Below are 15074 nucleotides of genomic sequence, written 5' to 3' on the forward strand. Positions count from 1 at the left end.
TATTGTGACCAGGTAATCTAACCCTAGGTCTGTGGATAGGGAGAACTACTAAGGACTGTACCTCGAGCCATGGCAGGGATGGATGCAGCTGGGAAGGAAGGGATTAGGGGAGGTCAGAGAAGGGTGTGCGCTTTGACATCTGAGGGTTTCATTATGTGTTTGTGTTGTTTGGTTGCAGTCTTTGTTCTATAACCGAATGTAAATGTAATGTACTGTTGTATTAGTCCACAGCTGAGCTGAGGTGTTGGTGGCATGATGTTCTACATGGATGGGGTCGGGTGTTGGTGTCTGGACTGCAGTGTTTGGTTTGAGAGAAAAAGTGTCAAGAGAAACAGAGAGAAGGAGACAGAGAGGGAGAAAGCTAAAGAGACAGAGAGGGAGAAAGCTAAAGAGACAGAGAGAGGGAGAGAAAGCTAAAGAAACAGAGAGAAGGAGAGGGAGAGAAAGCTAAAGAAACAGAGAGAAGGAGAGGGAGAGAAAGCTAAAGAAACAGAGAGAAGGAGACAGAGAGAAAGCTAAAGAGACAGAGAGAAGGAGACAGAGAGAAAGCTAAAGAGACAGAGAGAAGGAGACAGAGAGAGAGAAAGCTAAAGAGACAGAGAGAAGGAGACAGAGAGGGAGAAAGCTAAAGAGACAGAGAGAAGGAGACAGAGAGGGAGAAAGCTAAAGAGACAGAGACAGAGGGAGAGAAAGCTAAAGAGACAGAGAGGGAGAAAGCTAAAGAGACAGACAGAGAGAGAGAGGGAGAGAAAGCTAAAGAGAAAGACAGGGAGAGGGAGAGAAAGCTAAAAAGACAGAGACAGAGGGAGAAAGCTAAAGAGCCAGAGAGAGAGAGGGAGAGGAAAGCTAAAGAGACAGAAATAAAGAGTCAGATTTCTGTCATTAGTCCTGTCTGTGGGTAACCTCATTATGGTGTAGGGCTGTTACTTAAGTGATAATGCCCGAGAAGCCAGTGTTTGGAGGATATATTGGCACAGGGGTTGTTAGGCCTGAGATGAAGTTGAGGGATGGCAAACCGTGCCAATATATCCTCCAAACACCGGCTTCTCGGGCATTATCACTTTTATACAACGGGTTACCAACATATTCAAATAATGATTGACATATTTTCATTCAAAACTGATACATTTATTCATACTAGTTCATCCTTCCACAAGATATAGCCCTGACATAAATCTAGGGTTGCTAGAGGTGCTGCTCAGTCGTTCAGTCTTTTTGTTCTGTATCTATGGGCGCGTCCCAGTCATTTGTTCTAAATGTTCCATTGCCATACTGGCTGGCAACGTTTTTATCCCTTGCTTGTTAGCTAGCCAACTACGGCTAACTTACAGTCACATCAGAAAGAGCAGCCAGAATAAAAGCCAAGTAGCTGCATTTGTTTAAGCTGTTTTGTAGTGACATTTATCGGGATACATCCATAACAATGAGCTACGAGGCGCGATTTCGCCTGGCATAGAAAGTGTGCTCATTCGTCAGGACACTGTTGTTCAGAGGAGCTAGGCAACAACACAGCTACAGTAACACGATCACTTCAAACTGAAGCTGGAAAGACTGCAAATTAGCTGTGTTTCGTTTGACCTTTTTTCAACAGATTGTTTTTTTTGTATATATCCATAAAAATGATGCCAGCTGATTCATGATTTCGACAGGCTGAGAAACGCTGCCTGTCTTTCTGTCTCGTCCCGACTCCCAACACGTTCGTTACTATGGGACAGCTGGAGATCCAATTTGAATGTTGAAACAATGTTGCAAATGTCGGAGAGACAGACAGGAAGGTTTATACAAATCTCCACTGTTGAAAACCAAATGTTAGTCTAAAAGAAATGTGAGATAATGTCTAGATGCTTTTTATAGTGGAGATAAAGTTTATAAATAGCCTGGCTGGGCTGATGAGACAGTGGTTTGCGCAGTCAGATGGAACAGAGTAAATAGGCATTTTATCGTCATAGATTTAGCCGGTGGTAACTCGTTGAATAGACACTAGCTGGAATGCGGTTTTAACCAGTCAGTATTCGTGGTTAGAGCCGTTGTATAAAGCCTGACACACACCTGCGGCCTCTGTGAAAGGTTCTGTCAGCCACTGAGCTTGCAGGGTATACATCTCTGTGAAAGGTTCTGTCAGCCACTGAGCTTGCAGGGTATACATCTCTGTGAAAGGTTCTGTCAGCCACTGAGCTTGCAGGGTATACATCTCTGTGAAAGGTTCTGTCAGCCACTGAGCTTGCAGGGTATACATCTCTGTGTATGTGTGTCACACAGCCGAGCAGTTGGACCTTGATTTTACAGTATGCTATGCCTTTGCATAAATGTATATGATTGACGTTTGTGACTGTATGAATGAGACTGGTAGCTCTCTAGTCTAGTGTGTGTGTGTGTGTGTGTGTGTGTGTGTGTGTGTGTGTGTGTGTGTGTGTGTGTGTGTGTGTGTGTGTGTGTGTGTGTGTGTGTGTGTGTGTGTGTGTGTGTGTGTGTGTGTGTGTGTTACATCCGAGACAGAATATGATATGGATGTTTATTGAATAGTTTGGGGTAGGCCTTGTCTCTGAGGAATGCTCCTCAGAGCCAGATGCTGATGACAGGTCGCCCTGTGCTGCCAGTTAATAGGTGAATGACATTCTGCACACTTTCTAATGGCAAAGAGGAGGAGAGACATGACGCTATCCTGATGAGGTAACATTATTAAATACCTGCTTTGTGGATGGGATAACATGGACACTCCCATATCAATACCTGCTATGCTTATGAGGTACCATAATAAACACTACAATGGATACCTGCTATGCTTATGAGTGAGATAGGAAGCAATGTGAATTATAGAGTTGAATAGATGAATGAAGTGATGATCTGTTGAGACTGCTCTTTAGCACACCAGTATCTCTATTTGCACATCCTCATCTGCACATCTATCACTCCAGTGTTAATTGCTAAATTGTAATTACTTTGCCACTATTGGCCTATTTATTGCCTTACCTCCTTACTTCATTTGCACACACTGTATATAGATTTTTTTCTATTGTGTTATTGACTGTACATTTGATTATCCCATGTGTAACTCTGTGTTGTTGTTTTTGTCACACTGCTTTGCTTTATCTTGGCCAGGCCTACCTGGTGAAATAAAAAGACCAGCCTTACTGATTGAACTTTCGTAAATACATTTGTGTTTTTCTGTGAAACCTTTCTGTGTTAGTGTGTTGTGAGTGGGTGGTGTGTGTTTCTGTGAGATCCCCTGTGTGTCCATGCGTGCCTGCCATGGCCCCCACGTGAGATTGGATAAGCCACTGTGTTTTTACTGTGATTACTGGAGCTGCCACTCTGAGAGTGAGAGTGAGAGTCCACACAAAGGGACACCAGTGATAGACAGAATGGTGTCAGCTCCTCCCAGCTTCACCCACAGTGGCTGTTTGAATCATCAGAAAGTCAGGGCCAGACAGCACAGTCCTAGGCCACATCGCATTGGTTCTAGTCAGCAAGCCTCCTTTCCAAATCACCGCTGATCTGACGCGAGTTGATAGCCAGTGAAGGTCAGACACAGACAGAAACCGAGACAAACGCTACATCCCAAGAATCTCAAACAGCCTACTTCCCTCTTCTCATGTGCCCTCGACCACTTATCTGAAATAAGATTATAAGACTAAGGGAAAATGAAATGAGACAAGAAGAGGCTGTCGAAATAGAGTATTGGACCTCAGCCAGCCGCCCATGAAGCCCAGAAGCAGCAGCAGTCACATCTGGAGCTGCCATGATCCCTCACATACCGACAGTCCATTCTTTTCTCCCTCCATCTTCAGCCTGCAGTGTGACCCACATTACATCACTACACCCAGGCTGGCTGCTTCATAGATATGCCACAATAGCATAGCAGCTAATGAAGCATGATATACTGTAGTGCCAGCGACTAGCAAGGGCATATGCCGGACCCCATTAGCCTCAATGCATGGTCCCGACCCCCCTCTTTGTTTCTCTCACTCTGTGTCTGCAGCATCCCTCTCTTGGCTTCCCTCTCTTTCTCTCTTTGTAACTCTGTGTTGTTGTATGTGTCAAACTGCTTTCCTTTATCTTGGCCAGGTCTCAGTTGCAAATGAGAACTTGTTCTCAACTAGCCTACCTGGCTAAATAAAGGCGAATTAAAACTGTCTGGCCAGCTGCCATCTCTGTTTCCATTTCTCTCTCTATCTAGCTATATGTATCTCTTTGTCTATATTCTCTCTCTCTCTCTATCCTGTCGTCTCTGTCCTGACGTCTCTGTCCTGTCGTCTCTGTCCTGTCGTCTCTGTCCTGACGTCTCTGTCCTGACGTCTCTGTCCTGTCGTCTCTGTCCTGTCGTCTCTGTCCTGTCGTCTCTGTCCTGACGTCTCTGTCCTGACGTCTCTGTCCTGACGTCTCTGTCCTGACGTCTCTGTCCTGACGTCTCTGTCCTGTGTGTGTCAGAAGGGTCAGTAGCAGACCAGACATGGCTCAACTGGCCTCTGTCTGTAGCAGCAGAAGAAGTGATTTGTTGTCTGTCAGCTAGTGCCAGTCTGTATACTCAAAGGGCTTGGCGAATTACAATTGGACAGTCTTTTCTATGTATTCTCATTTTAAATGTGTCTGAGCTGGGAACATAGGAAGCGTTGAGTCAAACAGGGCCTTGAGCAGAATGAACCAGACACACCGCACAACACCCCAGAGGATTGGTCATGTGATGTGGCTTTAATGACCTGATCTACAGGATGAGTCACATACAGGTCGCTAGGGTTCGAGAGTCCAGTGTTAAATGGGATGGTTGGGGGACAGAGACTTAGCGCCAGTCTGTTTGTGCTATTATGCCAACTCCTTGTCACTCACTGTCAATATGAGGCTTTCCTTACACAGCACAGTCATATATCCAACCTCTGTTCAATCGTCTATAGAGGATTTCTCATCGGCCCTGTCCATGTCATGATCACGTTATGAAGAATCACGTTTGAAAATACACTTGTCAAAAAAATAAAGGGAACACTTATGTCAAAAAAATAAAGGGAACACTTAAACAACACAATGTAACTCCAAGTCAATCAAACTTCTGTGAAATCAAACTGTCCACTTAGGAAGCAACACTGATTGACAATACATTTCACATGCCGTTGTGCAAATGGAATAGACAACAGGTGGAAATTATAGGCAATCAGCAAGACACCCCCAATAAAGGAATGGTTCTGCAGGTGGGGACCACAGACCACTTCTCAGTTCCTATGCTTCCTGGCTGATGTTTTGGTCACTTTTGAATGCTGGCGGTGCTTTCACTCTAGTGGTAGCATGAGACGTAGTCTACAACCCACACAAGTGGCTCAGGTAGTGCAGCTCATCCAGGATGGCACATCAATGCGAGCTGTGGCAAGAAGGTTTGCTGTGTCTGTCAGCGTAGTGTCCAAAGCATGGAGGCGCTACCAGGAGACAGGCCAGTACATCAGGAGACGTGGAGGAGGCCGTAGGAGGGCAACAACCCAGCAGCAGGACCGCTACCTCCGCCTTTGTGCAAGGAGGAGCAGCAGAAGCACTGCCAGAGCCCTGCAAAATGACCTCCAGCAGGCCACAAATGTGCATGTGTCTGCTCAAACGGTCAGAAACAGACTCCATGAGGGTGGTATGAGGGCCCGACGTCCACAGGTGGGGGTTGTGCTTACAGCCCAACACCGTGCAGGACGTTTGGCATTTGCCAGAGAACACCAAGATTGGCAAATTCGCCACTGGCGCCATGTGCTCTTCACAGATGAAAGCAGGTTCACACTGAGCACGTGACAGACGTGACAGAGTCTGGAGACGCCGTGGAGAACGTTCTGCTGCCTGCAACATCCTCCAGCATGACCGGTTTGGCGGTGGGTCAGTCATGGTGTGGGGTGGCATTTCTTTGGGGGGCCGCACAGTCCTCCATGTGCTCGCCAGAGGTAGCCTGACTGCCATTAGGTACCGAGATGAGATCCTCAGACCCCTTGTGAGACCATATGCTGGTGCGGTTGGCCCTGTGTTCCTCCTAATGCAAGACAATGCTAGACCTCATGTGGCTGGAGTGTGTCAGCAGTTCCTGCAAGAGGAAGGCATTGATGTTATGGACTGGCCCGCCCGTTCCCCAGACCTGAATCCAATTGAGCACATCTGGGACATCATGTCTCGCTCCATCCACCAACGCCACGTTGCACCACAGACTGTCCAGGAGTTGGCGGATGCTTTAGTCCAGGTCTGGGAGGAGATCCCTCAGGAGACCATCCGCCACCTCATCAGGAGCATGCCCAGGCGTTGTAGGGAGGTCATACAGGCACGTGGAGGCCACACACACTACTGAGCCTCATTTTGACTTGTTTAAAGGACATTACATCACAGTTGGATCAGCCTGTGGTGTGGTTTTCCACTTTAATTTTGAGTGTGACTCCAAATCCAGACCTCCATGGGTTGATAAATTGGATTTCCATTGATTATTTTTGTGTGATTTTGTTGTCAGCACATTCAACTATGTAAAGAAAAAAGTATTTAATAAGATAATTTCTTTCATTCAGATCTAGGATGTGTTGTTTAAGTGTTCCCTTTATTTTTTTGAGCAGTATATATTTTGGCATCTGCCTGAGTAACAGGCCTGCTCTTATAATTATAAAGGTCTGGCATCGTGATCATCCAAACTATTCCCTTTTCCCTCCCCTTCTGCTGTACTTGAAATGGTTAGTTTGTGTGTGTTAGTGCACTCTCTTATCTTTCTCTCTCTCTTGCTCTCTCTTTCGCTCTCCTCTCTCCTCTTCATACTAGATTACGGAAACATCATTTATAGATCGGCAGGTAAGAGTGCTCTCGAGCGGCTAGATGTTCTTTACCATTCGGCCATCAGATTTGCCACCAATGCTCCTTATAGAACACATCACTGCACTCTATACTCCTCTGTAAACTGGTCATCTCTGTATACCCGTCGCAAGACCCACTGGTTGATGCTTATTTATAAAACCCTCTTAGGCCTCACTCCCCCCTATCTGAGATATCTACTGCAGCCCTCATCCTCCACATACAACACCTGTTCTGCTAGTCACTTTCTGGTCCCCAAAGCAAACACATCCCTGGGTTGGTCGTCTTTTCAGTTCGCTGCAGCTAGCGACTGGAACGAGCTGCAACAAACACTCAAACGGGACAGTTTTATCTCAATCTCTTCATTCAAAGACTCAATCATGGACACTCTTACTGACAGCTGTGGCTGCTTTGCATGATGTATTGTTGTCTCTACCTTCTTGCCCTTTGTGCTGTTGTATGTGCCCAATAATGTTTGTACAATGTTTTGTGCTGCTACCATGTTGTGTTTCCACCATGCTGTTTTTATGTTGTGTTGCTACCATGTTGTTTTTATGTTGTGTTGCTACCATGCTGTTTTTATGTTGTGTTGCTGCCATGCTGTTTTTATGTTGTGTTGCTACCACGCTGTTTTTATGTTGTGTTGCTACCACGCTGTTTTTATGTTGTGTTGCTACCATGCTGTGTTGTCATTTGTTGCTGCCTTGCTATGTTGTTGTCTTAGGTCTCTCTTTTTGTAGTGTTGTGGTGTCTCTCTTGTCATGATGTGTGTTTTGTCCTACATTTTTATTTTTAATCCCAACCCCCGTCTCCACAGGAGCCCTTTTGCCTCTTGGTAGACTCATTGTAAATACGAATTTGTTCTTAACTGACTTGCCTAGTTAAATAAAGGTTAAATACAAATAAATAAATATAAATAAAATCTCTCTCACTTCTCTTCCTGTCCTTTTAGTTTCTCTCTCTTCTCTTTGTCATCTGAGGTTCTCTTATATCTGACTGGTTTTCAGATACTGGAGGTGGTGAAGGTGGTAGCGGAGGTGGTGGTGGTGGTGGTGAAGGTAGTGGGGGTGGTGGTGAAGGTGGTGCCGGGGGGGGTGATGGATGAGGGGGTGGTAGTGGAGGTGGTGCCGGTGGGGGTGATGGATGAGGGGGTGGTAGTGGAGGTGGTGCCGGTGCCGGTGGGGGTGATGGATGAGGGGGTGGTAGTGGAGGTGGTGCCAGTGCTTGAGATTATGCTGGTGGTGCCAGAAGTGATGGTGGTGCCGGTGGAGGTGATGGATGAGGGGGTGGAGGTGGTGCCAGTGCTAGAGATTATGCCGGTGGTGCCGGAAGTGATGGTGGTGCCGGTGGAGGTGATGGATGAGGGGGTGGTAGTGGAGGTGGTGCCAGTGCTAGAGATAATGCCGGTGGTGCCGGAAGTGATGGTGGTGCCGGTGGAGGGGATGGATGTGGAGGTGGTGCCAGTGCTAGAGATTATGCCGGTGGTGCCGGTGGAGGTGATGGTGGAGGTGGTACACGTACCACATCTAACAATCAGCTAGAATATCAAAATCAAAACACAATTTATTTGTCACATGCGCAGAATACAACCGGTGTAGACTTTACCGTGAAATGCTTACTTACAAGCTCTTAACCAACAATGCAGAGTTAAAAAGTAAGAATATTTGCACACACAATAAATAACAATAACGATACTATACAAGGAGTACCGGTACTGAGTCAATGTGCTGGGGGTACGAGGTAGTTGAGGTAATTGAGGTAATATTATGTACATGTAGGTAGGGGTAAAAGTGACTGGGCAATCAGGATAGATAATAAACAGAGTAGCAGCAACAAGTGTGAAAGTGTGTCTGGGTATGTGTGGCGTCAATATGCATGTGTGTGTTTGTTTTGTGTGTTTGTGTGTGTGTGAGAGAGGGCTCTTTACAGATTAGGACAGTAGGGGTAAATGCTGGGTTAGCAGAGACCTAATATCTGGGCTGACATAGCTGCTGTATTAACACACTGGAATGATAATGGTCTGTTTGTTTGATAGTTTCTGTGTGTGTGTGTGTCAGCTTGTGTCAGCTTGTGTGTGTGAATGTGAGTTATTTTGTGTGTGTGTGTGTGTGTGTGCGTGCGTGCGTGTGTGTGTGCTGTCCCCCTCCCAGAGACACAGCCCCATAGTTCCAGAGATCCACCGGACACACAGAGTAGAAACAGAGACACATAGAGAGTAGACACAGAGAGTAGAAACAGAGACACATAGAGAGTAGACACAGAGAGTAGAAACAGAGACACATAGAGAGTAGACACAGAGAGTAGAAACAGAGACACATAGAGAGTAGACACAGAGACACATAGAGAGTAGAAACAGAGACACATAGAGAGTAGAAACAGAGACACATAGAGAGTAGAAACAGAGACACATAGAGAGTAGAAACAGAGACACATAGAGAGTAGAAACAGAGACACATAGAGAGTAGAAACAGAGACACACAGAGAGTAGAAACAGAGACACATAGAGAGTAGACACACAGAGTAGAAACAGAGACACATAGAGAGTAGAAACAGAGACACATAGAGAGTAGACACAGAGAGTAGAAACAGAGACACATAGAGAGTAGAAACAGAGACACATAGAGAGTAGACACACAGAGTAGAAACAGAGCCTCTGCATGGTGGAACAACTGTCCTTTCATCTCTACTCCCACCATTCAGTAGTAATAATCCCCATCTAAGATAACTTATGTCTCATACTGTAGGTAATCAGTGTTTCCCCTATATGTATATAGCAGCGGCACACACGGTGTGTATGTGTGGTCACGTGAGGTCCGATGCGTGATGGGCAGGGCCATTAGCAGTTAGGTGAAAGAGCACCACGTGACTGGGCTTGGAATTCTGGGCCTGACCCTCTCTGCTTGTCCAACCCAGTCTATTAAAGTCCAGCAGCATGTGACCAAATGATAAAACACATTCACAATGGGAAAACGTCTAAACAACATTGTATTTAGGTGGTGATGTTGCCTCCATATTGTTACTATGACGTCCTGAAAACATTTACCCTAAACCCTCATGCAACACTTAAACAACATTCGCTGTTCAAATGTTTAGCTTTTTACACAACCATAGCACAACCTGTAAACACCCAGGGGGTTATTGTGTTGTGAGTCGAATTCCATTAGACACACTGAGCAGCCCAGGCTACTGTGTTTCTCTTCCAGAGCCTACCCAGCATGCAGCAGTCTTCCTCCTCTTACCAGCGTGGAAGTGACAGACCTCCACAATGGCCTTGGCTCCGTTTGACATCACTGGATGACTATGGATGTGAAGAGACTGTGTGCGTGGTTGAGTGGAGACGAGCTATTCACTACTTAGGTCCAGTATCTAGCTACAGCATAGCACTATGTGATGTTTTGATACAGTATAAATGGAGGAATCCAGATATTATACTGTAACTGTTCAGGGTTTTTTGTGGTCACATCACACGATCACAGCCAAGGCTAATGGCTTGATGTTTAGCAATGCATGTACAGTAAGTACACATTCACACACATCCTGTGTAGTAAACATCACACACACAAAAGCATCTTGCCTCTTGTGTCAATAGGGGAGAATCGGCCCTCTGTGTTTATGCTGGGTGTACAGTCATGTCAGTGTGCCTCAACTGTGTGACTTTTGTGTGTGTGTGTGTGTGTGTGTGTGTGTGTGTGTGTGTGTCTTTGTGTTTGTGTGCTGTGACATGGACCAGTGACATGGGAACAGTCTGTGGCCTCAGTAAGAATTAGCATGCCAGCTTGCAGGCCTGTTTCACAATGCAAATATTATTCAATATCAAGCACTTCTACGGAACAAAAGTCCCATCCAGTTGTGGATGGGTGGCTGACTATGCTGTAGTCTGACAGTGAGTATGTGGTCTTGTGTGGCTCGGTGCCATTGCATTTTATCAATGGGGAATCGTAAGGGCCTTCTACACCTTCAGAGAAGGCCTAAGGATTTATACAATTAAAATATACATGTTGTATTCATTTCTATTTCATTTTTGCTGTAATTTAAATATATTCTTATTTCATCTCTTAAGTTTGTGTTGGAAAGAGAAGGGTTAACCATGGAAATAAGAATGAATAGAACAGGCGTCCCCATTCAAGTCAATGATGGCATAATGGGTGGACTGGTGGAGATTGTGAGTGTACCCATACGAGCAAAGCAGGAAGTAAAATCAGGAAGTGTAACCATCAAATCAAATTTTATTTGTCCCATGCGCCAAATACAACAGGTGTAGACCTTACCGTGAAATGCTTACTTTACAAGCCCTTAACCAACAATGCAGTTTTAGGAAAAAACAAAATAAAATGTATCAGTCTGTGCTGTGATTTGTTCAATCAACTCAAATGACATTACAAAAAATACATTACATTGCATCAGTTAGCATCATCTGAATGAACATTCTACATTACCATGGAAATTAGGAAGCCACTGCGAGTGTACCCATGAGATTACCAGTCAAATTTCCAGGGTTAGAGGTTCCAAGCTCGTTCTATTCATTCTTTTTTCTATGGGTTATCACTGAAGAAGAAAAAATATCCAATCAGGATTTTTCTTTGGCGGTCTCTGGCGAGAAAAATCTAGCTCGCTAAGTCAGCCATTGGCTACGCCCTCAGAAGCTAGACAGAAGGCATGTGTCATTCCACTGTATTAGGGCAGAATTTTTGGGAAAATCAACCAATCACATTTTGACTTCCAATGGGTGGGACTGTTTTGACAATATATTTTTTTACACTTCCGCCTTCTGGAAGGCATAGACACCTCACTCCTGTAGCCTGTTTTTCCCACGCTCTAACTAACTTTTGTTGTTGATAGTGTGCGGCAGCTGCAGCCACAAGTGTTATCAAGGAGGATGTTTTTGCTGATTTGTTAATTTCTCCCTTCAAGATTAACCTTTCAACAAGACGTTACTTACAAATGATCATCTTTTGGTGAGTGGCACTGATTTGTGCAGCTCTCTTGCTGTTAGCTATCTCTTTGAAAATAATGTGTGTGAAACATTGTTGCGTTTAAACTTTAGATCACCAGTTACTTTGATAAAGTTGTACATATCGTTTTGGAAATGCTGAATGGTTGTGTGTTTGTTATGATTGGGGGCCTACTAGCTTATGAACGGGTTGCTTTTAACGGTATGCTGTGTGTGACTGCTCTCTTTCTATCGGACGTGTCTATGTGTTTTAGAAAAAGTGTTCCCTCCACGCAGTGCGCACTTTACGGTTGCTGTCCTTTCAGCACAACTAGCCTTTCACTTTTGATGTGTCACTGTTGTCATCGCTAGGCTATTGATGATAGTGAGGGTGTTAGGATACCATAGGTTGTTTAGTGAAACACTCTTTTCACGCCACTTGGATACTGATCCAACTTTTTCATAGCAGTTTACGCAGCAGGTTAGGAGACAGTTAAGTTTAGGAAAAGGGTTAGCGAAAATGGTCTCCTAACCTGCTACGAAAAAAGAACTTTGTATCGAAGTGGGGTGAAAGAGTGAGTCCCGGTTTAAGCGGTTGTTGCTGGTCGCATTATTCCATGCCTGGTACATGAGTGACAGCCTGATGACTGGCTCAGGTGTTCATGCTTATTTCTATGGGCTCAGGCCTGTTTGATTAATTAATGATGTCATAAAAAAACATTTCTACTCCTGCATTAGAGCTAGATACAGTATAATGGGAGTGTGAGAGCTAGATACAGTATAATGGGAGTGTGAGAGGTAGATACAGTATAATGGGAGTGTGAGAGCTAGATACAGTATAATGGGAGTGTGAGAGCTAGATACAGTATAATGGGAGTGCGAGAGCTAGATACAGTTTAATGGGAGTGTGAGAGGTAGATACAGTATAATGGGAGTGTGAGAGGTAGATACAGTATAATGGGAGTGTGAGAGGTAGATACAGTATAATGGGAGTGTGAGAGGTAGATACAGTATAATGGGAGTGTGAGAGCTAGATACAGTATAATGGGAGTGTGAGAGCTAGATACAGTATAATGGGAGTGTGAGAGGTAGATACAGTATAATGGGAGTGTGAGAGGTAGATACAGTATAATGGGAGTCAGATACAGTATAATGGGAGTCAGATACAGTATAATGGGAGTGCGAGAGCTAGATACAGTTTAATGGGAGTGTGAGAGGTAGATACAGTATAATGGGAGTGTGAGAGGTAGATACAGTATAATGGGAGTGTGAGAGGTAGATACAGTATAATGGGAGTGTGAGAGGTAGATACAGTATAATGGGAGTGTGAGAGGTAGATACAGTATAATGGGAGTGTGAGAGGTAGATACAGTATAATGGGAGTGTGAGAGGTAGATACAGTATAATGGGAGTGTGAGAGGTAGATACAATATAATGGGAGTCAGATACAGTATAATGGAGTGTGAGAGGTAGATACAGTATAATGGGAGTGTGAGAGCTAGATACAGTATAATGGAGTGTGTGAGGTAGATACAGTATAATGGAGTGTGTGAGGTAGATACAGTATAATGGGAGTGTGAGAGGTAGATACAGTATAATGGGAGTGTGAGAGGTAGATACAATATAATGGGAGTCAGATACAGTATAATGGAGTGTGAGAGGTAGATACAGTATAATGGGAGTGTGAGAGCTAGATACAGTTTAATGGGAGTGTGAGAGGTAGATACAGTATAATGGGAGTGTGAGAGGTAGATACAGTATAATGGGAGTGTGAGAGGTAGATACAGTATAATGGGAGTGTGAGAGGTAGATACAGTATAATGGGAGTGTGAGAGGTAGATACAGTATAATGGGAGTGTGAGAGCTAGATACAGTATAATGGAGTGTGAGAGGTAGATACAGTATAATGGGAGTGTGAGAGGTAGATACAGTATAATGGGAGTCAGATACAGTATAATGGGAGTGTGAGAGGTAGATACAGTATAATGGGAGTGTGAGAGCTAGATACAGTATAATGGGAGTGTGAGAGCAAGATACAGTATAATGGGAGTGTGAGAGCAAGATACAGTATAATGGGAGTGTGAGAGCTAGATACAGTATAATGGGAGTGTGAGAGGTAGATACAGTATAATGGGAGTCAGATACAGTATAATGGGAGTGTGAGAGGTAGATACAGTATAATGGGAGTGCGAGAGCTAGATACAGTATAATGGGAGTCAGATACAGTATAATGGGAGTGTGAGAGGTAGATACAGTATAATGGGAGTGCGAGAGCTAGATACAGTATAATGGGAGTGTGAGAGGTAGATACAGTATAATGGGAGTGTGAGAGGTAGATACAGTATAATGGGAGTGTGAGAGGTAGATACAGTATAATGGGAGTGTGAGAGGTAGATACAGTATAATGGAGTGTGAGAGGTAGATACAGTATAATGGAGTGTGAGAGGTAGATACAGTATAATGGGAGTCAGATACAGTATAATGGGAGTGTGAGAGCTAGATACAGTTTAATGGGAGTGTGAGAGGTAGATACAGTATAATGGAGTGTGAGAGGTAGATACAGTATAATGGGAGTGTGAGAGCTAGATACAGTATAATGGGAGTGTGAGAGCTAGATACAGTATAATGGGAGTGTGAGAGCTAGATACAGTATAATGGGAGTGTGAGAGCTAGATACAGTATAATGGGAGTGTGAGAGCTAGATACAGTATAATGGGAGTGTGAGAGCTAGATACAGTATAATGGGAGTGTGAGAGCTAGATACAGTATAATGGGAGTGTGAGAGCTAGATACAGTATAATGGGAGTGTGAGAGGTAGATACAGTATAATGGGAGTGTGAGAGCTAGATACAGTATAATGGGAGTCAGATACAGTATAATGGGAGTGTGAGAGCTAGATACAGTATAATGGGAGTGTGAGAGCAAGATACAGTATAATGGGAGTGTGAGAGCTAGATACAGTATAATGGGAGTGTGAGAGCTAGATACAGTATAATGGGAGTGTGAGAGCTAGATACAGTATAATGGGAGTGTGAGAGGTAGATACAGTATAATGGGAGTGTGAGAGGTAGATACAGTATAATGGGAGTGTGAGAGGTAGATACAGTATAATGGGAGTGTGAGAGGTAGATACAGTATATGGGAGTGTGAGAGGTAGATACAGTATAATGGGAGTGTGAGAGCTAGATACAGTATAATGGGAGTGTGAGAGGTAGATACAGTATAATGGGAGTGTGAGAGGTAGATACAGTATAATGGGAGTGTGAGAGGTAGATACAGTATAATGGGAGTCAGATACAGTATAATGGGAGTGTGAGAGGTAGATACAGTATAATGGGAGTGCGAGAGCTAGATACAGTAT

At 44.3% G+C, this 15074-nt stretch overlaps 1 protein-coding gene across 4 annotated transcripts in view; it reads left to right on the top strand.

Annotated features, from left to right (window-relative positions):
- LOC115192657 (SRSF protein kinase 2) overlaps nt 1–15074 on the top strand; it is a 129505-nt gene that overhangs the window by 69503 nt on the left and 44928 nt on the right. The window contains exon 2 of one of the 4 annotated variants that reach the window (XM_029751411.1): nt 9987–10102. The exons of 2 other annotated variants lie outside the window; for them this stretch is intronic. In XM_029751411.1, the coding sequence (XP_029607271.1) occupies nt 9999–10102 (104 nt within the window). In that variant the 5' untranslated portion in view covers nt 9987–9998. Of the gene's footprint in view, nt 1–9986; nt 10103–11451; nt 11739–15074 lie in introns of those variants that run through there. One more of the 4 variants, XM_029751414.1, reaches the window with a different exon arrangement.

The sequence above is a fragment of the Salmo trutta genome, chromosome 4, assembly GCF_901001165.1.
Source record: "Salmo trutta chromosome 4, fSalTru1.1, whole genome shotgun sequence".
Taxonomy (NCBI): Eukaryota; Metazoa; Chordata; class Actinopteri; order Salmoniformes; family Salmonidae; genus Salmo; species Salmo trutta.